The following is a 27,756-nucleotide window of genomic DNA, read 5'->3' on the forward strand; positions in this document are numbered from 1 at the left end:
TTATTGGGTTGGTAAGAAAGTAATGAGCGAATCATAACCAATATTGTAATTTTTATTTAATTTATTATTTTAATCATTTATCAAAAATATAACGGCCTTCGTTATCTACTACTTGTCTCCATCGTTCTGGTAAAGAATGAATAGCATCGGCGAAGAAGTTCTTAGGTTTAGATTCAAAAAACTCAGCTATGTACTGTCGTAGATGGGCTTGATCATCGAACTTTTTTTCATTCAAGGCATTGCTTAGCGATCTGAACAATGCGTAATCCGTAGGTGCCAAGTCTGGAGAGTACGGTGGATGAGGTATCACTTTCCAATCTAGCTCCAATAGCTTTAGCCGAGTCACTTTTGCAATGTGTGGGCGAGCATTGTCGTGTAAGAAAAAAACTTTAGCATGCTGTGGACGATTCTGACAGATTTTTTGGTTTAAATTTTCAAGCTGATTACAGTATACTGATGCGGTAACAGTCATTCCACTTGGTAGGAGTTCCCAGTGAATAATACCATGAATATCTCACCAAACGGACAGCATAACTTTTTTCGGGTGAGGCTCTGTTTTTGGTGCCTCTATTCCTTTTTCGTTTGGAGCTAGCCACTGACGTTTGCGTGTGTGATTTATATATAAGACCCATTTTTCATCTCCAGTGATAAGATGGTCCAACCAGTTGAATGTGCGGCGAAAAGACAGAAGTTGTATGCAGATATCGGCACGGCGGTTTAGTTGATCTCTATCAAGTTCGTGCGGTATCCAAACACTGTATTTGTAGTTTTTTCCCAACTCGTGTAAATGTGTTTCTATGGTGACATGAGAGCAGCCTAACTCGGTAGCAAGAGTACGACTCGTTAGCCTCGGATCTCCTTCAAGTAAGGTTTTTAATTTGGCTACATCAATCTTCACCGGTCAACCAGACTTAGGTTGATCTGATAATGAAAAGTCGCCACTACGAAACCACTGGAACCATCGTTTCGCCGTGGCCTCAGACACAACTTCAGGAGCAACACGCTGACATATATTACGCACTGCTTCGGCGGCTGAATGGCCAGACTGAAATTCATATAGTAACGAATGCCTTACATGCACTTTTAATTCGTCCATTTTCTTCCTTATATTAGCTCGGCGACAGCTAGTGAATGACTGACGAGAAACTGTGCGACTCGCCCTTTATATATTTTCGACCATAGAAGATTCTAGAACTCTCTCAAAAATTTTATGTGGAATTCAATCGATCGCTCATTACTTTCTTACCAACCCAATAGATTAGATTAAAGAGGTGTCCCACTTTGTTGGTTACCATTAAGGCGAAATTTACTTGTATCTTTATATGAATAAACTGACAAAGCGGCTTTATAGCAATTGAAAAAGTGGGACGTTTTCCCGTGCACACTCACAGAGAGAGAATTTTCTAAAATGGTATAAAAACTAGCTGAACTTCAGTAACATCACAAATTCTTTAACATACTTTCATTCTTTAACACATCACAAATTTGGCACTCATTTAGACCTCAGTTCTTTTGTTGGCAAAGTCACAGAATACATATTTTATTTAATTTTACTTGAAAGCCATCCCACCGCTTTTCGAACGAAAAGTGTAAAGGATTCCAATTTCTAAAGTATGTTATTATTGTATTCTTGTTCTTGTTTTTGTTTATGTTCACTAAATCTAATTATACTAATAGTTCAAGTCCAAAAGTCCTACTACTGTACACATGTTTGTCCAAAGATACTGGTGCATGATGTGATTACCTATAATTGGTTAAACATCTAACTTTAAATTAATGAAGGTTTAAAAATGTTTGAATGATGTATTGTCTGTTGGTGATCCTAAATAACTAATAAAAAAAAAAATAATTAGTACAAGTACAGAAAGCCCTCTCCAAAAACCCGTTTAAAGAAATAACGACTCCTGCTACTATACTATTAAGTTCAAATTCCGACCGCGCAACGCAAAATGCCTACAATTATATTCAAGTAGAAGTGCGCTCTCTTTCTATCGCGTAACTCGTACCTGTTCTGACCATATAGGGTTGTCTCCTTTTAAAAAATAATATAATCTTAATATTTAATTAGTACCTTTTTTATTTTGCTCTACTTTAGCTCGAAAAAACCTAAGATATGTCTATATGGTCTTTATTTACATGAACATATTTACATAATTATATAAGAAACTAAGACTAAACTTAAAAGCTAGCTGATGTCTATAATAAACCCTTGCGGCATTTTACCAAGGATATGTCTTAGTGGTATGTAGGTTTAATTCTATAAATTCGCGTGTAACTAAGGCGTACTTGTACTTACTTACTTACCTTAATTGAAAGAGGCCTGATATTACCTACTCAAAGGCCTTGAATAATTCCACCCTTTAGTTATTTTTCCAAACAAATGAGGTTTCGAATAGTACGATCACGATAAAATATCAAGTCTGTGATAGCGGTCGAATCAATACGTAGGTATACGACGAACATTTCTCGCGCGCGCGTCACCGCTCGCCCGTGAGGCCCTACTGATTTGCCCCCCGCGAGGGGTATTACAGTTCGATACCTACACGCGCGAGTGGGACAGGCCTGGCAAAGTTGAGAATGATGCAGGTTTTTAATATTGAACTTGGCTATCATTTCACATTTATGTTTATAAATAAATGTCCGAAATAAACATTCTATACAAAGAAAAAATTGATAAAGGATGCTGTTATTGATGTAATGTGACAGGTAATCTGAAAATCTTGTAGGTGCTATATGAGTAGGTGTGTCAGTGAAGATTTTTAAATATTATTTGTATTTTAATACCCGCTTATCATATTCATAAAATTTTGGGGTTCTACTTAGCAGTAACTCGTAAGCATCTTAACAACAGCACCAAATTTCATATGGTTAATGTTTAATATGTTTTGACTAACATAATTATAATGGCTCCGAATGTTCCATAAGTAACACACAGCTGCTGTGTTGCCAGTTCTTTTTTCTTTGAACTTGGCTTTACATACTGCTGAGTATAGAAAATGTTTACTTAAATGTTAGTTAAATAAACATTAGCTTTTAATACTAACTATTTACTATAAATAAATGTTAATCATGCAACATTTACTTAATTTTAATGTTATTGAGGACTAGCCTTTGCCCTCGGCTTCGCTCGCGTTAGAAAGAGACAAAAGTAGCCTATGTCACTTTCCATCCCTTGAACTATATCCACATAAAAAAATTACGTCAATTAGTCGCTCCGTTTTGCCGTGAAAGACGGATAAACAAACAGACACACACACTTTCCCATTTATAATATTAAGTATGGATGATTGTATGTTTGTTATTATTAGTGAAAGGTTAATTAATGTCAAGGAATGAATATTATTTATTTTTAACTTTTCATTGTCATATCAAAATTTAAGCTTTAAAGAACTGCAAGTGGCACCTTAAAAAAAATGGGGATAATTTTGATTGTTTAACTTAGAAGGTGAATGTTGGTTAGTTCATTTTCACTAATGTATGAAATCAAAGAAAATTAAAAGGCTGATCCTAAACTATAACTAATAAGAAGTTATCCTTAAAAATAAAATTTGTAAATAATTAAATTTATTATTGATCACAAAGACAGGATATAAATAAAAATATTCGTCCAAAATAAAATTGATCTTACAAAGCATGATACTAATATGATGGAGAACTAATACAATTCAGCTCAACAACTGCTTTCTAATATTTTTAGAGGGTTTTTATTAAATTGTATATGATGATACTACTAACACGAAAGGTTACTCGTTGTCGCATGTAAGGCAACCTTGTTTATGCGCAATTTCACCCAATCGCTACAAACAACACCAATACGTGATATTTACTAAAAATCGTGACATGACAATTTAAGCTACCATCTACACATCCCTTGCTGGTCTAACTAGCTAGAATAACATCATGCCATCGCATTGTTTTTGTGACCATACAAAAGCCGATGGATGGGCAGGAGATAAAGTGAATCATTCTATGAATAGGTGTACGTATATTTATATACTCACCGCTGATATTTACCTTAAAATGCAGCACGAATTCACCCCGGAATCACAAAATAATCATCACACAGTAATTACAATCCATCTGTCCGTTCAAAATAGATATCCTTTAAAGCCTAGTCAGGATAATTTATTTACAATAATATGCCCGACAAAGCAGGTAGATTGCACAAAGATAGCTCTTACGATGATAGCCAACTTCAACCGCTTGTCATTGACTCCGTAAAGTTTATTGCACCGACTTCACATACCGCTGACCATCGCGATTGCTTATAGAATTTATTATTTCGCAATAAATGTTTATATTTATTTATTATCGTAAAACACCACGAAAACATCAGTCAGCAGTGGGGTGAATGAACGATCAATCAATGATTAATTCTATTGTCTATGGTTAATTGACAACAACATGACAGCACTAGGGATGTATCGAATCGATCGATTGTAGTGGAATAAACAAATGAAAGACGCATTTTAATTGAATACAATTTTTAAAACTAATATAGATAAAGAATCATTACATTAAAATATATTTTAATCAAACTATATAAATATTAAAATGATTAAAACCAAATTAAAACAAGTTCTTTGAATTTATAACTACCAAACTATTTAAGCCACGTTTAAAAGCGCTGAAACTAAAATGCGTTATAAATAAAAAAAAAACGCGTTGACAGCTATTGTTTTGACACATACTTTTCGCGCCCAAAACACGCGCCGGTCGCGTTCCTATGCGTGCAGTTGAAATATCTTTGTTTTGTGTTGATTCTATCCTATTCGTTATTGTACTTATTGTTTTTTGTGAAAAGTGCGTGTCCGTGAATAAGTACACAAGTATTTGTACAAAAGTGGTTTGATTCAACATGTCTACACCATCCAAACGGCCGTCGTCGCAAGCGTCGTCAGATGCCCCGACTCCAACCCGCCGGACGCGGTCTTCGCAACAGGAACAGGTTGTCATCCCGGAGACGCCTCAACGACCTTCCGGCACATCTTCTCAAGGTATTAACCATTCGATTATGATGTAAATAATACTGTTGTTGATAAACTTGATGCTCATAACCTATACCATTGTTTAGTCTTTATTAATCAGTAACGTTTTTTAAAACTTATAGCTAAAAGTAACCTAGAGCTATAGAAACGAAATACAGAATTGATCTAATGGTAATAAGCTTAAACATCAAAAACAATAAGATATAAATCTTGAATACAGATGGGACTCCAGCGACTCCTACTCGCACTCCCCGTGGTACCCCCCGCACCCCGCGCGGCACGCCCCGCACGCCGCGGGTGCCGGGCACGTCTCCAGCGAGGGCCTTGCAGTCCAGCCCTATTGGTAAGTTACTCCAACTAGTTGGCAAGAAAGCATACAGATCTAAGGAAAGACAAATGGATGGTAACCTATAAAACTAAATACTATTCTTTTGTAGATTGTTAATACCACAATAACTTGTAGCTTAAAAGATTTCTTCTAGTTACCCTGTCAGCTATGTGGCAAAATGTGTCACTCTCGCAAAGGTCTGTTTAGCCACCAAAAGTGGTGTTTCTCGGCCATTGCACCATATATTGACTGAAGTAAATTGTGGTGTATGAGTGAATCTATAGATATATATGTCATGCATCATCCATGTATTGGGATGTACGGTTGGAGGAATATCAATAAAATACTGAGCTCGATCACATGTGTTTATTGTAACGCAACTTACAGACTACCCAATAGATGGATGATTCATGACATATATATCATCACTACTTTAAAAAAAACTTGTATCTTCGTCTGTCAATGAAAAGAAAATTGTAGTAAGTATGTATGGAATGCATATAGACTTACTGCGTTTTAACTTTGAGGAACAGCGTGAGATACGAGATTTTTTAAAAGTAGTGACAATATCTATAGATACACTCATACACCACAAGGCCAGAAGTAGTAGTTACCTGATCACAAAACCACATATCTATTTCATGTAGACTAGTAGAACATACTACTAATCAGTTTATAATATTAAACATCTTACAGGGACAGACTTCGACTTGAGCTCACCGCTGAACTATGGCACACCCAGCTCGCTCAGCACTCCTCGCTCGCTCATGCGAGGGGTCATGACCCCGGCCAGGCAGAGGGCAGATCTTCGAGGGCAGCAGGTTGGCCGGAATGTGCCCGCTCCAACACCAACTAGAGGGGTAAACTATTATTTTATGTTAATTACCTAATGATCCTGATTGTAAGATTAAACTCCTCCTTTTAAAAATGTTTTTAAGTAGCAGAAATATCAACCATTGCTGTCAACAACAGTCTTGCATAAGAGAGTAAAATTTAAATTCATGGCCTCATTAGTGATATGCCTATGAGTGTTGTGTTCTTGCTCCTAGGAAATTAGAATTCTTTTCTGTAGAAATTTCCAGAAAATTTCGAACATTTGCGGTTGACAATATAACTTGCACATGATCCTGGCCTCATCTGATAGAGGTGGTGGAGTTATGAATATAATTTTTCCACTACCCAAAGGTTGCCTGGAAGAGATTACTCTTTAGTGGTAAGGCCGCCTGTTATTTACCTGTAATAAAATTTATTGTAATGTGAGTGTTCCTATGCACAGTGAGCTGTAAAAGTGCATGGTGAATTTATCAATAAATTCATTCATAATTTCTCCACGCAAATTTGCAGCTCAGTGTACATTTCGGAGGTTGTGCAATAAAGTGAATTTGGATTGTATTGTGGATCCAGGATCATGATACAAGTACCTACATTTGAACAAGAGTGTTACACTCCTATCCTCGACCATCCTCATTTATTATTTGAATCTGCAGGTGGAAGAGGCAGCAGCAGAGGCACCATCCAGTGAGCCACAGCTAGTGGTGTGGGGCACAGATGTAGCCATTGCCGAGTGTCGGGAGAAGTTCATCAAGTTTGTGCAGCGGTTTGTTGAACCAACTGCTGTGACTAATGAACCTTTATATGAACAGAAACTGGAAGAGGTTAGTACGTACAATATTCTACTTTCAGTAGAGACTTTCATTTGTTTGGAACCTTTTGGCATGATTCTCTAAACAAAGTTGTTCTATGAATGTTTAGTGTTTGCTTGGATCCCAAGCCACTGTGGTATTTTGGGTAACGAAACGGTTGATCAACATGCTAAGGACGCTATTTGGATGGGAGTCAGTGTAGGCATAAACATTCCTCCAAAGCCATGGTTTTTTTCGAATAGGGCCTTTCCAAAAATAAATACGTCAATAATTACAAGATTAAGATTGGGGCATGTCTGCTCCCCGGTGTTTTTGGCCAAACTACGTATAAGAGACAGCTCGATTTGCGAGTGCGGCCTGGCTGAAGGCACAGTGGAACATTTACTACTAGAATGTCCTAAAATTTCTTGTCCACTGTATAATTTAATCCCTACCAATATGAGCCGTCCTATAAATATTAATTTCCTTCTAACACTAGTATTTTCTCCTCAATGCAAAATTCTTAACAACTTTTTAACAAAAAATAATATCAAATTATAATACCTGAAATACCTCCTTATATGTTTGAACACATAGGATACTATAAAAATATGTCCCGATTCATTTAGGAAAAAAAAAAACACCTTTGTATGTTGTAATTGTGTTTGTTGTAGTTTGTGTTTGTTTTAGATCAACGGGTTGGATGGATATTTTACCGAACACGATCAAGTCTACCGTTAAATAAGTAAATATACTGGCACTGTCTTATCCAACCTTGACATTGGCAGAATCATCAAGAATTTGATGGAGGCCATAACACAAAAATTGAATTGAATTGAATGTTTAAACTCAGTAGCCTTATAGGTGTTGGGAAATGTTTAGCTATATAACTAGTTGTTTGTTTTTTCAGATTCACACACTGGAAGAACCATTTTTAGATGTGGATGTGGATCACGTTCGCATCTTTGATCCTAAGCTGCATCGCCAGCTTGTCTGCTATCCACAAGAGGTAAATATTTTAGTATACACTCATATTTGGCACAACCAGTCAGTCAGAGGCAAAGAGTATCTTATCATGATAAAAACATAACCAGGTAGTTGAGTGTTGTATTCTCAGTCCATATCAGTCCATAACTGGTTTTGTTTTAATTATTGAAGACTAAAAATCTTTTGGCTATTACTCTTAAAATCTGCAAGCTTATTATGGTCCCATTGTCAATTACCTTGTGTAGTGTGCCAATCAATATGTACACACTACAGAAGGTTACACAGCATATTAGAGCAATTCACGAATAGTTTGTACATTTGGATCACGTCTCCGATTTTGATAAAAATTGGTAGGCTGATAGAGTCCAAAAATGTCCTAGGTTGTTTGTATGAAACCTTCCTTTTTAACCGACTTCAAAAAAGGAGGAGGTTCTCAATTCGACTGAATGTTTTTTATTTTTTTTTATTTTTTTTTTGTATGTATGTTATTCGATATCTCCGAGAATCGTGGACCGATTTTCAAAATTTTTTTTTTGATCGAACCGGTATAACCCCGAGATGGTCCCATTGGCACCAAGTCAGGGTTTGATGATGGGATCCTGGAGAAATCGAGGGAACTCTTCAAATGTTATAGGCACATGTAATGTTTTTAGTCTATTTTTCAAAGGTACACCAGTATTTACGTCTGATGGTTATAATTTTATGTGGCTGAGCTGATGATGGAAGGTCAACTCCTCAATGGTTAGGAGTTAAAGGATAATTCTTTCACTACTGTACATGTATTCGGACTGATACATATAATATCACTAGGAACCACTAAAAATCAACAAATAAATAAACTTTTTAACAAAAAATAAAACCGCCTTCAAAAATAAGCGCGTTACAAAACACGGAGAAACTAAAAAGCCAAAAATAATAAACCTTTCAATTCAGATTTCTTATCGTATTGCAATAAGCTAAACATCCAAATTATAAACAAATCAATTATTTTTGGAGTCGGTACCAGCCTGTGTATGGTTGGGTGGGGCAAACAGGCAATAGCAAGGCGACGAACAGGTGTGGTACCGACTACAAAAATAATTGATTTGTTTATAATTTGGATGTTTAGCTTATTGCAATACGATAAGAAATCTGAATTGAAAGGTTTATTATTTTTGGCTTTTTAGTTTCTCCGTGTTTTGTAACGCGCTTATTTTTGAAGGCGGTTTTATTTGTTACCAGATTTCTATACATTTTCGGTAACAAAAAAGGAAAATTTCATACAAACAACCTAGGACATTTTGGGAAACCTAGTGGATCTTGCTCAGCATCATGGACTCTATCAGCCTACCAATTTTTATCAAAATCGGAGACGTGATCCAAATGTACAAACTATTCGGGAATTGCTGATTAACATTTTATAAAATCAAACTACAGATGTAGTGCGAAAAAGATTTTCCTTCGTATTCTTACGGAAACGTACGAACGTGTCATGCTGTTTCAGTCAGTCTGAGTACACGACACTGTTTGAAATAGCATGACAAATACGAAAGTTTTCGGGAAAATACGAAGGAAACTCTTTTCGCACTACATAATGTTCCCTTCCCTTTTAACTAGATCTGCAGAATCAACTAACTAAAAATGAATTGTACACCAGTTACAATAAAGTGACGTATCACAGGTAGTGCCAGCGTTCGACGCAGCGGTGAACGAGTTGTTCTTCGAGAAGTACCCGGCCGCCGTGCTCGAGCACCAGATCCAGGTGCGGCCCTTCAACGCGCCCGCACGGCACATGCGAGACCTCAACCCGGAAGGTAACTTAGATCTCTTTATAGTTACATAGTAAACTCCGGGTCCACACAGCGAGGTGCGTCGCGAGGCAATGTGCTGGCGTGGCAATCGTCCAATGTAGATATCCTAATCCAAGATAGGCTGCTCGGCCGAGCAAAACGCGAAAGGTAAGGTGATAAATGATATAACATCAGGCCGTCCCTTTCGTACTATTTGTAAGTGCGATAGGGACGGCCTGCTGTTTTATCGTTTATCGCGCGACTATGATTGCCTGCCTGTGCCTCTTAAAAAAAGTATAGACTGAAATCAGATCAAGTTATATTAACAGTTACAATTTTTTGTGTTACCAAATTCGCTGCTTATTTGCTATTTTAACTCTAGCAGACTTTCTTACCTCACAGAAATGGATATTTATGTTCATTACCACCCTATTAGTTATTAACGGGACCACACAGTGGAAGCAGCCCTTAGTTAGCTAAATGTAGACATGCTTCAGCCGAGGCAATACTCAATTTTTCCTTTCGAGCTACCTACTTTAGTATCTTTGCCCTATAGCAAATGAAACTTCTGCTACTTTATTCTTTCAATATAATGAAATGTGAAATTATTGTTGACCGCTGATAAGTTAATTTATTTGCACGATAATTTAATGTATATAAACCAGAAAATTTCTATATTTTTTTCCTCAATAATTGCCAACCACACCTGTTTTCCAGACATCGACCAGCTAGTAACCATCTCGGGCATGGTGATCCGCACATCCAGCATCGTGCCGGAGATGCGCGAGGCCTTCTTCAAGTGCGCCGTCTGCGGCGCCGCCGCCGCCGCCGAGCTCGAGCGCGGCCGCGTGCCCGAACCCGCGCACTGCGCGCACTGCAACACTGCTCACTGCTTCCAGCTCATACATAACAGGAGCCACTTCAGTGACAAACAGCTGGTCAAACTGCAGGAGTCCCCAGGTGAGTACTGTTATAGACAGATGCTGAGCTCGAGCGCGGCCGCGTGCCCGAGCCGGCGCACTGCGCGCACTGCAACACTGCTCACTGCTTCCAGCTCATACATAACAGGAGCCACTTCAGTGACAAACAGCTGGTCAAACTGCAGGAGTCCCCAGGTGAGTACTGTTATAGACAGATGCTGAGCTCGAGCGCGGCCGCGTGCCCGAGCCGGCGCACTGCGCGCACTGCAACACTGCTCACTGCTTCCAGCTCATACATAACAGGAGCCACTTCAGTGACAAACAGCTGGTCAAACTGCAGGAGTCCCCAGGTGAGTACTGTTATAGACAGATGCTGAGCTCGAGCGCGGCCGCGTGCCCGAGCCGGCGCACTGCGCGCACTGCAACACTGCTCACTGCTTCCAGCTCATACATAACAGGAGCCACTTCAGTGACAAACAGCTGGTCAAACTGCAGGAGTCCCCAGGTGAGTACTGTTATAGACAGATGCTGAGCTCGAGCGCGGCCGCGTGCCCGAGCCGGCGCACTGCGCGCACTGCAACACTGCTCACTGCTTCCAGCTCATACATAACAGGAGCCACTTCAGTGACAAACAGCTGGTCAAACTGCAGGAGTCCCCAGGTGAGTACTGTTATAGACAGATGCTGAGCTCGAGCGCGGCCGCGTGCCCGAGCCGGCGCACTGCGCGCACTGCAATACTGCTCACTGCTTCCAGCTCATACATAACAGGAGCCACTTCAGTGACAAACAGCTGGTCAAACTGCAGGAGTCCCCAGGTGAGTACTGTTATAGACAGATGCTGAGCTCGAGCGCGGCCGCGTGCCCGAGCCGGCGCACTGCGCGCACTGCAACACTGCTCACTGCTTCCAGCTCATACATAACAGGAGCCACTTCAGTGACAAACAGCTGGTCAAACTGCAGGAGTCCCCAGGTGAGTACTGTTATAGACAGATGCTGAGCTCGAGCGCGGCCGCGTGCCCGAGCCCGCGCACTGCGCGCACTGCAATACTGCTCACTGCTTCCAGCTCATACATAACAGGAGCCACTTCAGTGACAAACAGCTGGTCAAACTGCAGGAGTCCCCAGGTGAGTACTGTTATAGACAGATGCTGAGCTCGAGCGCGGCCGCGTGCCCGAGCCGGCGCACTGCGCGCACTGCAACACTGCTCACTGCTTCCAGCTCATACATAACAGGAGCCACTTCAGTGACAAACAGCTGGTCAAACTGCAGGAGTCCCCAGGTGAGTACTGTTATAGACAGATGCTGAGCTCGAGCGCGGCCGCGTGCCCGAGCCGGCGCACTGCGCGCACTGCAACACTGCTCACTGCTTCCAGCTCATACATAACAGGAGCCACTTCAGTGACAAACAGCTGGTCAAACTGCAGGAGTCCCCAGGTGAGTACTGTTATAGACAGATGCTGAGCTCGAGCGCGGCCGCGTGCCCGAGCCCGCGCACTGCGCGCACTGCAATACTGCTCATTGCTTCCAGCTCATACATAACAGGAGCCACTTCAGTGACAAACAGCTGGTCAAACTGCAGGAGTCCCCAGGTGAGTACTGTTATAGACAGATGCTGAGCTCGAGCGCGGCCGCGTGCCCGAGCCGGCGCACTGCGCGCACTGCAACACTGCTCACTGCTTCCAGCTCATACATAACAGGAGCCACTTCAGTGACAAACAGCTGGTCAAACTGCAGGAGTCCCCAGGTGAGTACTGTTATAGACAGATGCTGAGCTCGAGCGCGGCCGCGTGCCCGAGCCGGCGCACTGCGCGCACTGCAACACTGCTCACTGCTTCCAGCTCATACATAACAGGAGCCACTTCAGTGACAAACAGCTGGTCAAACTGCAGGAGTCCCCAGGTGAGTACTGTTATAGACAGATGCTGAGCTCGAGCGCGGCCGCGTGCCCGAGCCGGCGCACTGCGCGCACTGCAACACTGCTCACTGCTTCCAGCTCATACATAACAGGAGCCACTTCAGTGACAAACAGCTGGTCAAACTGCAGGAGTCCCCAGGTGAGTACTGTTATAGACAGATGCTGAGCTCGAGCGCGGCCGCGTGCCCGAGCCGGCGCACTGCGCGCACTGCAACACTGCTCACTGCTTCCAGCTCATACATAACAGGAGCCACTTCAGTGACAAACAGCTGGTCAAACTGCAGGAGTCCCCAGGTGAGTACTGTTATAGACAGATGCTGAGCTCGAGCGCGGCCGCGTGCCCGAGCCGGCGCACTGCGCGCACTGCAACACTGCTCACTGCTTCCAGCTCATACATAACAGGAGCCACTTCAGTGACAAACAGCTGGTCAAACTGCAGGAGTCCCCAGGTGAGTACTGTTATAGACAGATGCTGAGCTCGAGCGCGGCCGCGTGCCCGAGCCGGCGCACTGCGCGCACTGCAATACTGCTCACTGCTTCCAGCTCATACATAACAGGAGCCACTTCAGTGACAAACAGCTGGTCAAACTGCAGGAGTCCCCAGGTGAGTACTGTTATAGACAGATGCTGAGCTCGAGCGCGGCCGCGTGCCCGAGCCGGCGCACTGCGCGCACTGCAATACTGCTCATTGCTTATCCGTATACTGGTGTTAAATACTTGCGGCATAGATTATATTTGATATATCAATACTAAGCTGCTAATCAGTATTTTTGCAATTACTGTTGCGCCATTAAAAATACCACTCCTGGTTATTAATTGAATTATTTATGCTTTGCTAATTAAGTTCCTTCGTCACTTGACAGCTTGACATTATAATATGTGTCGTTACAGACGACATGCCCGCGGGCCGCACGCCCGCCACAGTGACCGTCATGGCGCACGGCGCGCTGGTGGAGGCCGTGGGCGCCGGCGAGCGCGTCAGCGTCACCGGCGTCTTCCGCGCCGCCCCGGCCACCGTGCACCCGAGGAAGGCCACGCTACGCGCGCTGCACAAGACTCATATCGACGCTCTGCATTATCGGAAAGTGCATAGTGACAGGCTGTTTGAGACTGAAGAAGGGTGAGTTAGTATGATGTTACATAGATTGAAATACTCGAGTAGATTGAATGAGTCAACGTCACTGGCGTCTTCCGCGCCGCCCCGGCTGTTGTACACCGGAGGAAGGCTACCTTACGCTCGCTGCATAAGACTCATATCGACGCTCTGCATTATCGGAAAGTGCATAGCGATAGGCTGTTTGAGACTGAAGAGGGTGAGTTAATAATATTAGATAGATTAACATACTCGAGTAGATTGAATGAGTCAACGTCACTGGAGGCTTCCGAGCGGGCCCGGCTACCGTGCACCCGAGGAAGGCGACATTACGCGCGCTGCATAAGACTCATATCGACGCTCTGCATTATCGGAAGGTGCATAGTGACAGGCTGTTTGAGACTGAAGAAGGGTGAGTTAATATGGTATTAGATTTAGGGCCACTTGCACCAACGAAAATGGTGGGATAACCCGAGGATTAACCCACCATTTTATATGGAATTTGACAGAAGACAGCAGCACACTAACCCTGAGTTAAGTGGTTGGTGCAAGTGGTCCTTAGAGGTTTAGATTTACTTACGGTACAGCAGGCCAAATACCGACTGGGGGGCAAATGTAACTGGTCCATTTTTTCCATGTTTTACAATATTTGCATTATTAAATAGAGTGTCCACCGGTTATACATGGTAGGCGTGTTCAGTGTAGTGTAATAATGGAAAAAATGGATTATATTGATTTAAACTAACACGATCTTCACTCATATTATTAAGTGTCTACCCGTGACCACGGACGTAATGTCATGTCCGAAACGTCGGGTTAAATATAAAACGTAAGTTTTACGCGATTAAGTCCCGTTTTAATTTAATAATAAAAATGGATTAGTTACAATTGCCCTCCAGTCGAGATTTGCCCCGCTGTACCTTACTTAGATTACGTAAATCAGCTTCACCGAGGTCTTCCGCGCCGCTCCCGCCACTGTTCTCCCACGGAAAGGTTTTACGAGCGCTGTATAAAACTTATATCCACGCGTTGCATTATTGGAAGGTCCATAGCTATACTAGCTATCATCATCATCATCATCGTCGTCCAAACGGTATCCGGCTATGGCGACTCCTTGTTAGTCCATGTGGTCTGAGTTTTGGTTTTGGTGGGCTCTTAGACATTTGGATTGCAGCAACATGTTCAGATTTACATGAATAAGCTCACATAGTTGATGCGAAGTATACTTGACGTTTATTATTGAAATAAAAATGAAAAGTGTTAACTATAATTTTGTTTGTCCCACAGCAAGGAACACCGTTTCCCTCCCGAGCGCGTGGAGTTATTCAAGTCGCTGTCAAAGCAAGCGGATTGCTACGATCGCCTCGCCCGAGCTATCGCACCGTCTATCTATGAGAACTTGGACATCAAGAAAGGTGTACTGCTTCAATTACTCGGTGGAACTAAGAAGAACTTCAACGCTGCTGGCCGGACACATTTCAGGTACTTCAAGTAACAATATTATATTGTCTTCTGCAGCAAGCGTGCTAACTGTTTGATGGAACTTATTATGTTGTCTTATGGTTGTAATGTTTGTATTAGACAACCTTGGAGAGATTACAGCCCAGTGATTTTCAATGCCTTTGTAAGCACAAAGACATATAATATAACGTATAGACAGATAAAGTCTAAGAAAAAAACGTACCTCAGTACCATACAGAAAAAGGTACGGTGGCCATCTAGTCTAGCATTACACCTTTGGTGTACGCTCAGCTAGATGGCGCTAATATTAATATTTGACATTTTAAGACATATCAAGCTAAGAATATGGGCCAAATTGTCAAAACTGAGGTTCAAAAGTTTTAAGCCTGTGTCAAGAGATGGCAGTCTATGCACTGTGATTACACATTTTACTTCGACAGTAAATCTCTATAATACTCGATCCTCTTTGCTAAGCGTCCGTCGGTTTCTCTTGTCATTATTTTAAAATTTGCAGTAAGGATTATAAGTTACAGCTGGAATTACGTACTAAACTGTACCCTTGTTGTAGATCGGAGATCAACATCCTGCTATGCGGCGACCCGGGCACATCCAAGTCACAGCTGCTCCGCTACGTGCACTCGCTCGTGCCGCGCGCGCAGTACACCTCAGGGCGAGGCTCGAGCGCCGTGGGTCTCACCGCCTACGTCACCAAAGACCCTGACACTCGCCAGCTCGTGCTGCAGACGTGAGTATTGACCCGGGCACATCCAAGTCACAGCTGCTCCGCTACGTGCACTCGCTCGTGCCGCGCGCGCAGTACACCTCAGGGCGAGGCTCGAGCGCCGTGGGTCTCACCGCCTACGTCACCAAAGACCCTGACACTCGCCAGCTCGTGCTGCAGACGTGAGTATTGACCCGGGCACATCCAAGTCACAGCTGCTCCGCTACGTGCACTCGCTCGTGCCGCGCGCGCAGTACACCTCAGGACGAGGCTCGAGCGCCGTGGGTCTCACCGCCTACGTCACCAAAGACCCTGACACTCGCCAGCTCGTGCTGCAGACGTGAGTATTGACCCGGGCACATCCAAGTCACAGCTGCTCCGCTACGTGCACTCGCTCGTGCCGCGCGCGCAGTACACCTCAGGGCGAGGCTCGAGCGCCGTGGGTCTCACCGCCTACGTCAGCAAGGACCCCGACACTCGCCAGCTCGTGCTGCAGACGTGAGTATTGTTTTTGGAAGGAATACAACCTTCAGGGATAGTTTACTTTGCATTGTACTTAACTACTTCCATAATGTGCGAATTGATTTGTTTAAGCTATTTTTAAACCCCGACGAAAAAAAAGCGGGGTGTTATAAGTTTGACGTGTCTGTTTGTAGCATCGTAGCTCCCGAACGGATGAACCGATTTAGATTTAGTTTTTTTTTGTTTGAAAACTGAGTTAGGCGGAAGTGTTCTTAGCCATGTTTCATGAAAATCGGTCCACTATGTCGCGGTCGGGGGTTTTTTTTAAATTTTAATTTGTGGTTAGGTTATACGACTGATATGGACTAAAATAATATTTTTAATACTTGTCTATTTTTTCAGAGGCGCGCTTGTTTTGGCCGACAACGGAATCTGCTGCATTGACGAGTTCGACAAAATGAACGACTCTACCCGCAGTGTACTTCACGAGGTAATAATCTGCATTATTATAAAAAATACTTCTAAAACATCTTAGTCATTTTTTGTTATGATTTTTCGGAAAGTGATTGATGATAATTTAAAACTATCTTTTTTTATATTATGACCTTTTTTATAGGTGATGGAGCAACAAACACTATCGATAGCCAAGGCCGGTATCATCTGTCAGCTGAACGCCCGCACTTCAATCCTGGCGGCCGCGAACCCCGCAGAGTCGCAGTGGAACAAGAACAAAACTATCGTCGAGAACGTTCAGCTACCTCACACTCTCATGTCCAGGTATCTCTCTCTCTCTCTCTCTCTCTCGCTCTCGCTCTCTCTCTTATTTACGAGCATATCGTCATAATTTTCTTCTGGTTTTTCTGGTTCTATTTCGTGGTTTTTAACCCCCGACGCAAAAACGACGGGGATGATAAGTTTGACGTGTCTGTCTGTCTGTTTGTCTGTCTGTGTGTGTGTCTGTCTGTGGCATCGTAGCTCCCGAACGGATGAACCGATTTAGATTTAGTTTTTTTTTTTGTTTGAAAGCTGAGTTAGTCAGGAGTGTTTTTAGCCACGTTTCATGAAAATCGGACCTCTATGTCGTGGTCGGGGGTTTTTTCAAAATTTTAATTTTGTGGTTAGGTTATTACAATCTTTATTCGACTTGCCTTGTTAGTATGTTAGAGTGCGTCAAACGAGCTTATTCCACCGTCCCCATTCTACCATCGGACTCTTATACGCACGGCCGGTCTCCATCCTTACTTGGTAGATATTCCACGAATTCGAACGAAGCGCTTTGCTTCTTCTTTTCTTATGCGCACTGCCAAGGAGTGGAATTCCTTGTCGGCGGTTATATTTCCGAGCTCATATAACCCGGCAACCTTCAAATCAAGAGTGAACAGGCATCTTCTGGGCGAGCTCACTCCATCGTAGGCTACGTCTTTGCCTTTGGCTAGTCTGTGGCCAAGAGTAAGCCCATTTACAATAATAATAATTAAAAAAAACGTAGAAGCTAAATTTGACCCACTTCCCGGTTTCCGATTGAGCTGAAATTTTGCACACATATGTAAATCACGTGACAATGCAATATTATGGTATCATGGAGATGATCTTATGATGGAGCAGAAAGGTGGTGGTCATAGGAACTCTGTTATGAAACGTCGTATCCCCATCGAGTAAGGGTTTTTTAGAAACGTCTCGGAGTCTCCGGAGAGCAGTAGCAGTTGAAAAAAAGTTAGTCGGCGATAAAAGCTTGTGCCAAAAATAAATTTTTTTTGCAAAAAAACTTATTCCCTTTTTACATTATACGTAACTTCGCAAGACGTACCAGCAACGTTAACTGCTTTTGGCACGAAAGTCTCGGACCGTTTATAGGTACTAATCTGGATTTCAAATAAAACCCATACGACATGATGCTTTACATCGCTTTGCGCTGAATATTTCGATTCACTCGCATAATATCAAATCAAATTAATCTTCCAACTTGTATGAATGTCACTTATTTATCGAGGTATTCCCAATGATGTAGTGTGAAAAGATTTGCCTTCGTATTGTTACGGAAACGTACGAACGTGTCATGCTATTTCAGTCAGTGTCAGTACAAGATGTACTGACATTGACTGAACTAGCATGACAAATGAACGTTTGAAACTTTACGCACTACATCTGACTAGCCGAATGGCACAATCGCTCACGAAACGCTCACGAAACGAAGCGCTAGTAGAAATCTATCTCTATCGCGCTTGCGTATTGGCGCGACAGAGCCAGCGGCGTATCGCTTTCGTTTGGCGTCGGAGAAATGCCATTCGGCTACGGGGCCAGTATGGGGTTCTTCAGAAAAGGAGTGTACAAGTTTCTACTGGGTCTGCAACGCGCATGTTACCCCCCTTTGAGTTGCAGGCGTCCATAGGTTACGGTGACCGCTTTCCATCAGGCGGGCCGTATACCTGTTTGCCACCGACGTGGTATAAAAAAAATTAACCTTAATGTTTCCAGATTCGACCTAATATTCTTAGTACTGGATCCGCAAGATGAAGTGTTCGACCGTCGTCTGGCTTCACATCTCGTATCGCTGTATTACAAGGACCCGACCGAACCTGAGGAGGATGATCAAGTTTTCGTAAGTGTTCTTAAGATACTGATTTAAACTTTCACGATTATTACACATAATTATTTTTAAAATCGGGACTTAGGGCCAGTTGCACCAACCACATTTGACAGACACATCATCGTCACTCAGCAGATTTCTATGGAACTTCTCATACAATAAAATTTAACGAACGCTTTAACGGTGCCAGACGGTTTGGTGCAACCGATCCTTAATCGCGTAAGTTGATATTATCAACTTGATAATCAAAACCAAGTGCGGGTAGTTCGAAAAACTCGTGCGGCTGTCAGAAGGTGTTGATGTCATTTCAAGCCAGTCTTCTCCGAGACCACGGGGACAACGCCGTCCCTGAAACGTTGGAGGTCAGAAGATTTTTAAAATACACGAAAACTAGTTTTGCCGTTGGTTTTGCGGTTTGGCTAGATTGTGAGCGCTCTCGGATTAAATAGCATCCGTTGAATCGTTAGGTAGACAGACGACATTTGGAAGATAGGCTCAGTCAGGACCGGGACAAATGGCGGACTTTCGGCGCAACCTTGAACTTTAGTTTAGTATCACTCGGTTGACTCTAGATTTTGAATTATGTTTCAGGACATGAGTATAATGCGGGACTACATTGCTTTCGCGAAGGAGAACGTTCAGCCCACGCTCAGCGAGGCCGCTCAGCAGAGACTCATCGACGCATACGTCGATATGCGGTACGTACACATACGCATTGGTATAGGTGGCATTTAGGGTGTTAGGTTAGTACTGTCAAAGAGGATTGAGTATTATAGAGATTTACTGTCAAAGTAAATTTTGTCATCACAGTGCATAGACTGCCATCTCTCGACACAAGCTTAAAACTTGTGAACCTCAGTTTTGACAATTTGGCCCATATCGTTAGCTGGATATGTGTTAAAATGTCAAATATTAATAGTAGCGCCATCTAGCCGGGCGTTCCCTAAAGGTGTAACGCCATCTAGGCCACCGTACCTTTTTCTCTAGGGCTTTGAGGTACGTTTATTTCTTAGACTTTATCCGTCTATACGGAGTTACATATGTCTCGGGTACTATACTTCTTCAAACAAAGTAGTTCCCGATTCGGCATGGTCTTTCATTGAGGTAATTAAACAAAGAGCACTTTGTCTTAGCATGCAAGTAATAATGGCATACATTTGTATCGCTTTCAGGCGAGTAGGCAGCGGGCGCGGCCAGATCTCGGCCTACCCGCGGCAGCTGGAGAGTCTCATCCGCCTGGCGGAGGCGCACGCGCGCGTCCGCTTGTCGCCCGCCGTCGAGATTATTGATGTCGATGAAGCTTCAAGGTGAGTTGGTAGATTTATGATGTCATAGTCCATTATCTTATGTTTGTCATAGAAATATCGTCACTACTTTGAACAAATCTCGTATCTCACGCTGCTCCTCAAAGTATATATGTATTCCATACATACTTACTACAATTTTCTTTTCATTGACAGACGAAGATACAAGATTTTTTAAAAGTAGTGACGATATGATCATACGTAACATGCCATTCTTTTTCTTCACGTTGGAGAAAAAGGAAGGTATACAGACCTATGATCATATTTCTATGATGAACATATGATAGTGGACTATCGGTCACGTAGTTTATAAATTATAATAGTAAAAAAATTGTGGTAGGTAAAATAGTCTCCTCAAACGTTACGTAGTTTGGCTGTGGTCTTGCAATGAGAGATCATTTTAACAATTGTTGCATGCGAGGAAGTATCAAGACCGCTGAGTGAAATGAGGAGGGGATAGCTGCGCATGGGGATTCATACCCTTCGCCCCTTGTAATCCCTTGAGATACCCGTTTTTGACTTCTGCGCAATAACGGTCAGCGCTAAAGTTACGTGCCGCTACTTGTAACTATAGTACATTGTAGAACAAGGGGAGGAAGTTGAATATTACTAACGAGAGTAAGTTAAATCGCGACGGCTTGCCGGAGCGATTTAAAGACTCGAGTTAGTAATATTCATACTCCCCGAGTTACACACAATGTTTTTCATCACACTCGCAATGTAAAAAATATGTAAATAGATGTAAAAAAGTTAAGTATGGTACAATAAATTTCATTATACCCTTGGGAGAACGATTTTTCTATAACTCACGCTCCGCCTGCGTGCAATAGTACATTTAAAGTGCGGGTGTGATGAAAAATTCCTTACTTGACTAAGGTTGAAAATACTTAAAAAAAAATGGATAATCGGGCCTTTTCACAAAAAAAACTCTCAAAGATCCCATATTCATCACTAGCAGATCTTATTCTAATCACAAAAAAAAATATGTCCCAAAAATGATGAATCAACCGGTTGTTACCATAAATAATTGATCATAATGTATTCGGTCAGACTGCACCGCGAAGCGCTGAAGCAGTCGGCGACGGACCCGGCGTCGGGCCGCATCGACGTCGCCATCCTCACCACCGGGCTCGGCGCCGCCGCGCGCCGCCGCCGCGCCGACCTCGTGCAGGCTCTCAGGACTCTAGCGCGGCCGCTGCCCAAGCCGCACACTATGACGCACTCCAAACTGCTGCAGGAGATCAATGCTTCGTCGCAAATCGTGAGTGACTTGTTATTTGTTAACATATTATCTCTAAAGCGGTCGATCGTGATAGTCAATCTTCACCACTGGCTCGGACGCGGCCGCGCTGACTCGGTCCGGGATCTGAGGACTATAGCGCGGCCGCCGGCTAAACCGCACGCTATGACGCACTCCAAACTGCTACAGGAGATCGATGCTTCGTCTCAAATCGTAACTGTAGATTATAAAAGTGCCATGTGCCTTAAAACAGTCGACGACGCAAACAGACCTCGTGCAAGCTCTGAGGACTATCGCGCAGCCGCTAAACCGCATAAATACTATAACGCAAACTACTGCAGGAGATTAATGCTACGTCACAGATCGTTATTTGCTAGCATACTACATCCGTAGCAGTCAAAAACGGTCAATCTTCACCACTGGCTTCGGTGTTGTCGCGCGCCGATCTTGTACAGGCGCTCCGGACTACCGCGAAGCCGCTGGCTAAACCGCGTAATATGACGCACTCGATACTGCTGCAGAAGATCAATGCGCCGTCACAAATCGTAACTTGTATTGTGTAGTCAGTCACAGAATAAGCCCCGCTACCGAGTGCTGCTGATGACTAGTATTTTCAGGCAAAACTAAAATCAAAATCGGATCTTCGGTTTCGCCAAAAAAAAAGTTCAGTCTGGCACTAGAGCAGCGGTTCTCAAACTTATTTTCCCATGGAACCCTTTTAGAAAGTAAAACATCTGACGGAACCCTTAATTTTTTTTTTATTGCAATCTTTATTTTAATAAGCAATCATGATAGTAAAATCTAATCACTAGATTCTAATGTGAGGTATTACATGAAACTGTTTTTTATTTTTTAACAATTGGTGAATATTTGGTTTTATGGAAGAGAGTTGAAGTTGCATATCAGGTACCCAAAATTCACACGGAGCCCCCAGAGAGCTGAATAAAAGCACCTCTGAACAAAAACCCACCTCGCACGTCGCTGGTAATGAGGAACAAATGAAAAGGCACACTGACATTGCACACTGGCATGTCACTCTCACGTATGAAATTCTTTATCTGTGCAATGGACTAATAGAGTGGCGCCATCTGTCATAACTTTTGAGTGTGCCTCCTCATTGTATGATACTGACAATGGCAACGCGCCCATATATTTACTCGTACGCATTTGCTTTAGACGGTGACGCGCGAGCAGCTCGACGAGGCCCTGCGCGACCTGCAAGATGAAGGCAAGGCCGTCATCGTGTCGCACACGCATCTGCGCTTCTGCTGAGCTGACCGACTACTCCAACAACGACGGTTTTACCGTGGAATACGCTAGTAGAACTACAAATAACTAGTTGCAGTTGAGATTCCATTCCGCCTTCCGAAAGAATCCCATTTTAGTGACCCTGTAGTCTTACCGCGTAGTTTTACCAGTTTACCATTGGGAATTATCGTCCCAATAAACTTACTAATTTGAAGACTTTGCTTTTTTTGTACGAAACCAGACGCGACAACTGTTTCTCCTATTTCTACATTGTTTGCCCTTCGGGCATCTATAGGTACCTAACAAACCTAACCTACCTATTGCCTAGCCCTTACTATCAGTAAGTCTATTGGGAAGAAAATTCCCAGTGGTTCAACTAGTAAAACTACGCGGTAAGACTAGAGGGAATAAATAGCCTAGGGAGTTTTTGCCACGACAAACTGAACAGAGGGTCATTCAGCAAACTTCTATACATTGACATCCCTTTGAACCACAGAGAACCTCCTATAGAGTGGCAATCTTGTATATTTTGTTCGCGATACGAGTCACCAGTGTTTGGGGTGCGAGGAGCGGGCGGGGAATGTGTTAAGCGCGCTGTGATTGGCCGTTTCAAGGACGGCGGGCAGTCGCGCCAGATGAAAAGGGACAGAAGTATGACTGTCCCTCTACTGACGCGTAAGTGGCCAATGTAAGTTGACCTATGCCGGCTCTGAATAAATTATAAATATGACTTATTTGTGGAATGTAATGCCGTCTGTTTTTAAATTTGAGCTTCTTGTTACCTTTCCACACCATTTCACACTACAGGTGGACATCTTTAAGGCATCAAAATACCCTTTTCCAATTTTTTAGTGCGAAAAACACGCGCTGCTTTCGGGTCTGTTACTTGGTCGATACTGATCGGGCACGGCGAGCGCCCGCGCTTATATCAGTGCAAATACTAGGAAGGCTGGCGACCGCGAGTCGTCTTGTAATGGATGTCTATAGGGGTTGGTCTGTGCTTTGAACTTACAGATTGGTCCGGCTCGCAACAATATCACCAAATTCTACCAAGATGTTATTTTTGCCATGCCTCGCCAGCTGTTAAATGTTCAGAACCAACTACATATTTAGGTGTCCGTGCCTTCGCTTGAACCACTAATGAGATTAACACCTTCATAACTCGGCCCTAATCGAGTGAATTCCTCGACTAGTAGCGCCATCTGGCGCGCCAGTCAAGTACTAGTGTCGCCCGGTTACCAGCGCTCGGCTGCTTTTTCCTCAGTACGCTTTTGTAACTCGGCCGAGCAACACGTTTACAAAAGCAAGTCTTAAAAAGTTCGAGAAATTTAAAACATCGAGAAGATTATGATTACTTCTAACTTCGTGATATTCCGCTCGGTGCCTTTGGCCCAGCGACGAGACGCAGTGACCTCCTGTAGGCACCGTCATAAGTACGCGGATAGATATGCCTCACTCACGTGAGACTGACATGGCGTCGTCCCGTGAGACGACAGACATCGTCCCGTGAGACGACAGACGTCGTCCTGTGAGACGACAGATGTCGTCCTGTGAGACGACAGACGTCGTCCTGTGAGACGACAGACGTCGTCCCGTGAGACGACAGACGTCGTCCCGTGAGACGAAAGATATCGTCCCGTTAGACGATAGAGGTTGTCCTGTGAGACGACAGACGTCGTCCTGTGAAACGACAGATGTCGTCCCGTGAGACAACAGACGTCGTCCCGTGAGACGAAAGACGTCGTCCCGTGAGACGACAGGCGTCGTCCCGTGAGACGACATGACGTCGTCCAGTGAGATGACATGGCGTAGTCCCGTGAGACGACAAGCGTCGTCCCGTTAGACGACATGGCGTCGTGCCGTGACACGACAGGCGTCGTCCAATGAGACGACATTGCATTGTCCCGCGAGACGACAGGGTTGTTCCTGTGTGGTGGCATGGAGACGATGAAGAAAATTGACAGCGATGGGACGCAGTGTAATCCTATGCACCGTCATAAAGAATATAAAGGACAAATGCTACGCTCACGTAAGACGAGACAGAGCGACGTCCCGTGAGACGACATAGGTTCGTCCCTTGAAAAGTCATAGCTTCGCCTCGTGAGGTGACAGGACACAAGAGATGTCTTGAAACGACAGATGAGGTCCCTTTAGATAACCTGGCCTATGAAAAGATAGGGCCCACGATCCAATAGGGCATCGCCTCGTGATATGACGAAGGAAATCATTCATTGTGCAGACATGATTCGTCATTAGAGACAACATGAGTAAAGTTGTGCTGTGCGAAAAAGTACACTGTCATATAAATTGACAAGCGTCGCCCCGTAAAAGATTGAACTTTGCAGCGACTTGGAATTTGGATTTCGTTGCCCTATGCGATGATTTACGACATCCTGTGAGAACCCATTGGGTTATTACATGCTATGCATTAATTCACCTTTCGTGTCATGAGACGAGCGTTATGATCACGAGGCAAAATGTTGTATTTGTACTCGAATCTCAATGAGATTATGTCGCTTTAAGATCTACTTTGCGGTAATTAGATAGATAGATAGATAAAAACTTTATTGCATAAAAATATCATGACAAAAAAAAAAAAAAAAAAAATAAGAACTATAAGAATTAGCACAACTCTTAACTAAACATACTTTGTATAAGGTATTTCTAAACATATATACTTCGTAGAAGGTCTTTCGAATCAGAACCACAGCGTACGTGTTAACCTGAGACATACACAATTACACAGTTTAGTCATTGTCTTATTAGACAAAAATCATCACGCGATGGGTTCCCATAAGTGGGGTCGTTTTAGACAGGTAAAGTGAACGACATCGGCGTCGTCTCAATTGCCTAATTAGCTAATACATAATCAGCGTGGTCACCTGACCAACAGATGAATGATTGTGAGGAATGTCCAAATTTCTCTCACTCGTGAATATCTGAACGGCCATAATGATGACGAATGTGTGATCCAATTACTGTAAAGCAACGCCGTTATTGCCAACCTAATTTGTCATGTCAACTTTTAAAATGCTCGTCATGATAGAGGTTTATTACAATATAGCAGGTTTGACGTTGTGAAAATCCACTTCCACATCTAAAAACGTGTGGGTGGAGCTTCGGTAGCAATTAACTAGCACTTTGTTGCCAGATACTAAGCGAATTAAGAAATATACATAATAGTGATGATAAACAGAATGAAAAACCACTTTATATTACAAAGCCCTTCTTGTCCAATCAGAAAGGGAGAGGGGGCGGTGAAAATACCAATGGGAAAAAGAAAATCCATTAATTTATGCTACTGTTTTACGCTATTCCTAGAGTGCAGATTCTTCTAAATGAATGATTAGAGCTCTAGTCTCATCAACTCACGGGCGTCAATAATTGACGCATGGTCTTGGGTCTTGATACGGACTTTAGAAATGCAGAAGAACCACTCAGGTACTTAGCAAATGTTGACTATTAGCTACAAAATAACTTACCGCAAAGGAAAATTCTTGTACTAGGCTCATTACTCTGTGAAACCTGGATATTAGTCTGTATTTCAGCAAACTTATAGCTGTCCGGCTGAAACGTCTAGTCGGACTAATGGCGGATAATGTTCCAGTATATGTTGTTCAGTATACCGAGCTGACAAAAGTATCACTTCTGTAGCAATCGACCCAGAAGAGACTTCTGAACCAATTCATTTAGAAATAAAAAGCTACAGCTCGGAAAGTTTTCTAAGTACGATATATACATATATGTACTACAAATTGACCTCAAACTGCCGTTAATCGACCAACGGTTAGAATACTCAATCATGCATTATTACTAACGTTAGCTAGACCAAGGTTACAGACAATCCTTGAAGAGGTTAATTACAAAGACAACAAACTCGTACCGGAAATCTGACTCCCAAATATATACGATATTTTGTGGATAGTTTGGCAGAATAACTTAAAGGATATGTTATTTAACACAATAGAATTTTAGTATGCCTTGTTGCACTGTTACTCAGGACGGACTCTCGTCGTAAAAGGATTTGTCGGTTGTCCAGTTCGATGGCGTAATGTTACGAATCCTATGTTTCTATAAATAACTAACGAATTAGATTAAAGAGACGACCGAACAATATTCTCAAACTATTTACAGCGAAGAACTATGGCTTACATCTCTTGACCGAAGTAAATGAAGTTGGTCCTAAACTTAAACAACTACACAAAACAAAGCAAGAAACCGTGTAGGTAAATTGTATTCAAAGTGCTTATTTGTTGTATGAGTATGATATATCGAAAACACTTTAATCTCATTAAAACCAATAGGGCAATACATTTTCCGAGAGAAGCCGATTTTCACAATTTGCTAAGGCACTCTTATGGATAAAATGTTGAAAGGTAGTCACTGAATGTGGAGGCCTGTTTCTGAAATGATAAATTAAACGGAAATTGAAGGATGAATCTCTTTCGATTTTAGACCACATTTTCCTCTTACAAATAAAGAGGCGCTCGCATCCTAAAATTATCGCCCGCTACTGCGGTATTACTAACAGAAAGTTCCCGTTTATTTCATTTGACAAATGTTTTCTGAATAGGTTTCTGGGGCCTAGAGAGATTAACAGAAGTTGCATATTTACAATTAACTTTTGGAACTCCATTAGCGCGTTGTAGGATCGGTACACATTTCCGCAGTTGCTTACTAAGCGCCATTTATTAGAATTTTGCGGCGCGACTATTTGTCAGTAACAGAGGAGACGCCACAACTTATTCAAAAAACGGTCCGTAAGGCCAGAGGACGAGTCCCAGTCCCAATTGAATTTAGTGTAAGGAACTAGAAATATGATGTTTATAACATTACTGTGCATAAGACTTAATTTAGAAGACTTCGGACTCCTAATATACCTGACATACAAGAATTTGTTAGGACACTCATAAAAGGGAGCGCAGATTCTAGGCAAAATGGGTTTCTAGTGGTAACAGAAAACTTAAAATTATTGCCGTTTAAATAGATATTGATGAACTATATTTATCAGAAGTAAGGTCTTGAGACCTAAATAAAAAATAAAAGCTCAGCGCTCAAGGTACGCAGTAGGTACTTATAGCTACGATATTTTGACCTATTGGTCTCGAAT

General features: G+C 42.7%; 1 protein-coding gene across 2 annotated transcripts; it reads left to right on the plus strand.

Annotated features, from left to right (window-relative positions):
• The first annotated feature begins 4,708 nt into the window (after nt 1-4,708).
• On the plus strand, nt 4,709-23,137 carry LOC125234434 (DNA replication licensing factor MCM4). 2 transcript variants are annotated; one of them, XM_048140673.1, is made up of 18 exons: nt 4,709-4,997; nt 5,209-5,331; nt 6,013-6,176; nt 6,804-6,971; nt 7,849-7,947; nt 9,586-9,718; nt 10,412-10,654; nt 13,422-13,650; nt 14,911-15,105; nt 15,653-15,691; nt 15,850-15,987; nt 16,670-16,757; nt 16,884-17,044; nt 18,743-18,866; nt 19,446-19,552; nt 20,027-20,161; nt 21,209-21,419; nt 22,575-23,137. In XM_048140673.1, the coding sequence occupies exons 1-18, from the start codon at nt 4,859-4,861 to the stop codon at nt 22,668-22,670; spliced, it is 2,592 nt and encodes an 863-aa protein (XP_047996630.1). In that variant the 5' UTR covers nt 4,709-4,858; the 3' UTR covers nt 22,671-23,137. The 2 variants fall into 2 exon arrangements, with proteins under 2 accessions (XP_047996630.1, XP_047996629.1); XM_048140672.1 differs by lacking the exon at nt 15,850-15,987 and having other exon boundaries at nt 15,653-15,829.
• Nucleotides 23,138-27,756: the final 4,619 nt, after the last annotated feature.

Source organism: Leguminivora glycinivorella, chromosome 16 (assembly GCF_023078275.1).
Source record: "Leguminivora glycinivorella isolate SPB_JAAS2020 chromosome 16, LegGlyc_1.1, whole genome shotgun sequence".
NCBI classification, from domain to species: domain Eukaryota; kingdom Metazoa; phylum Arthropoda; class Insecta; order Lepidoptera; family Tortricidae; genus Leguminivora; species Leguminivora glycinivorella.

What these genes read in the sequence shown, in the direction of transcription:
- LOC125234434 (XM_048140672.1), top strand. Translation starts at nt 4,859, where the DNA reads ATGTCTACACCATCCAAACGGCCGTCGTCGCAAGCGTCGTCAGATGCC. An exon ending in TTCCGGCACATCTTCTCAAG is followed by an intron (nt 4,998 to 5,208) that starts GTATTAACCATT and finishes TCTTGAATACAG; the next exon opens with ATGGGACTCCAGCGACTCCT. An exon ending in CTGTTTGAGACTGAAGAAGG is followed by an intron (nt 13,651 to 14,910) that starts GTGAGTTAGTAT and finishes TTTGTCCCACAG; the next exon opens with CAAGGAACACCGTTTCCCTC.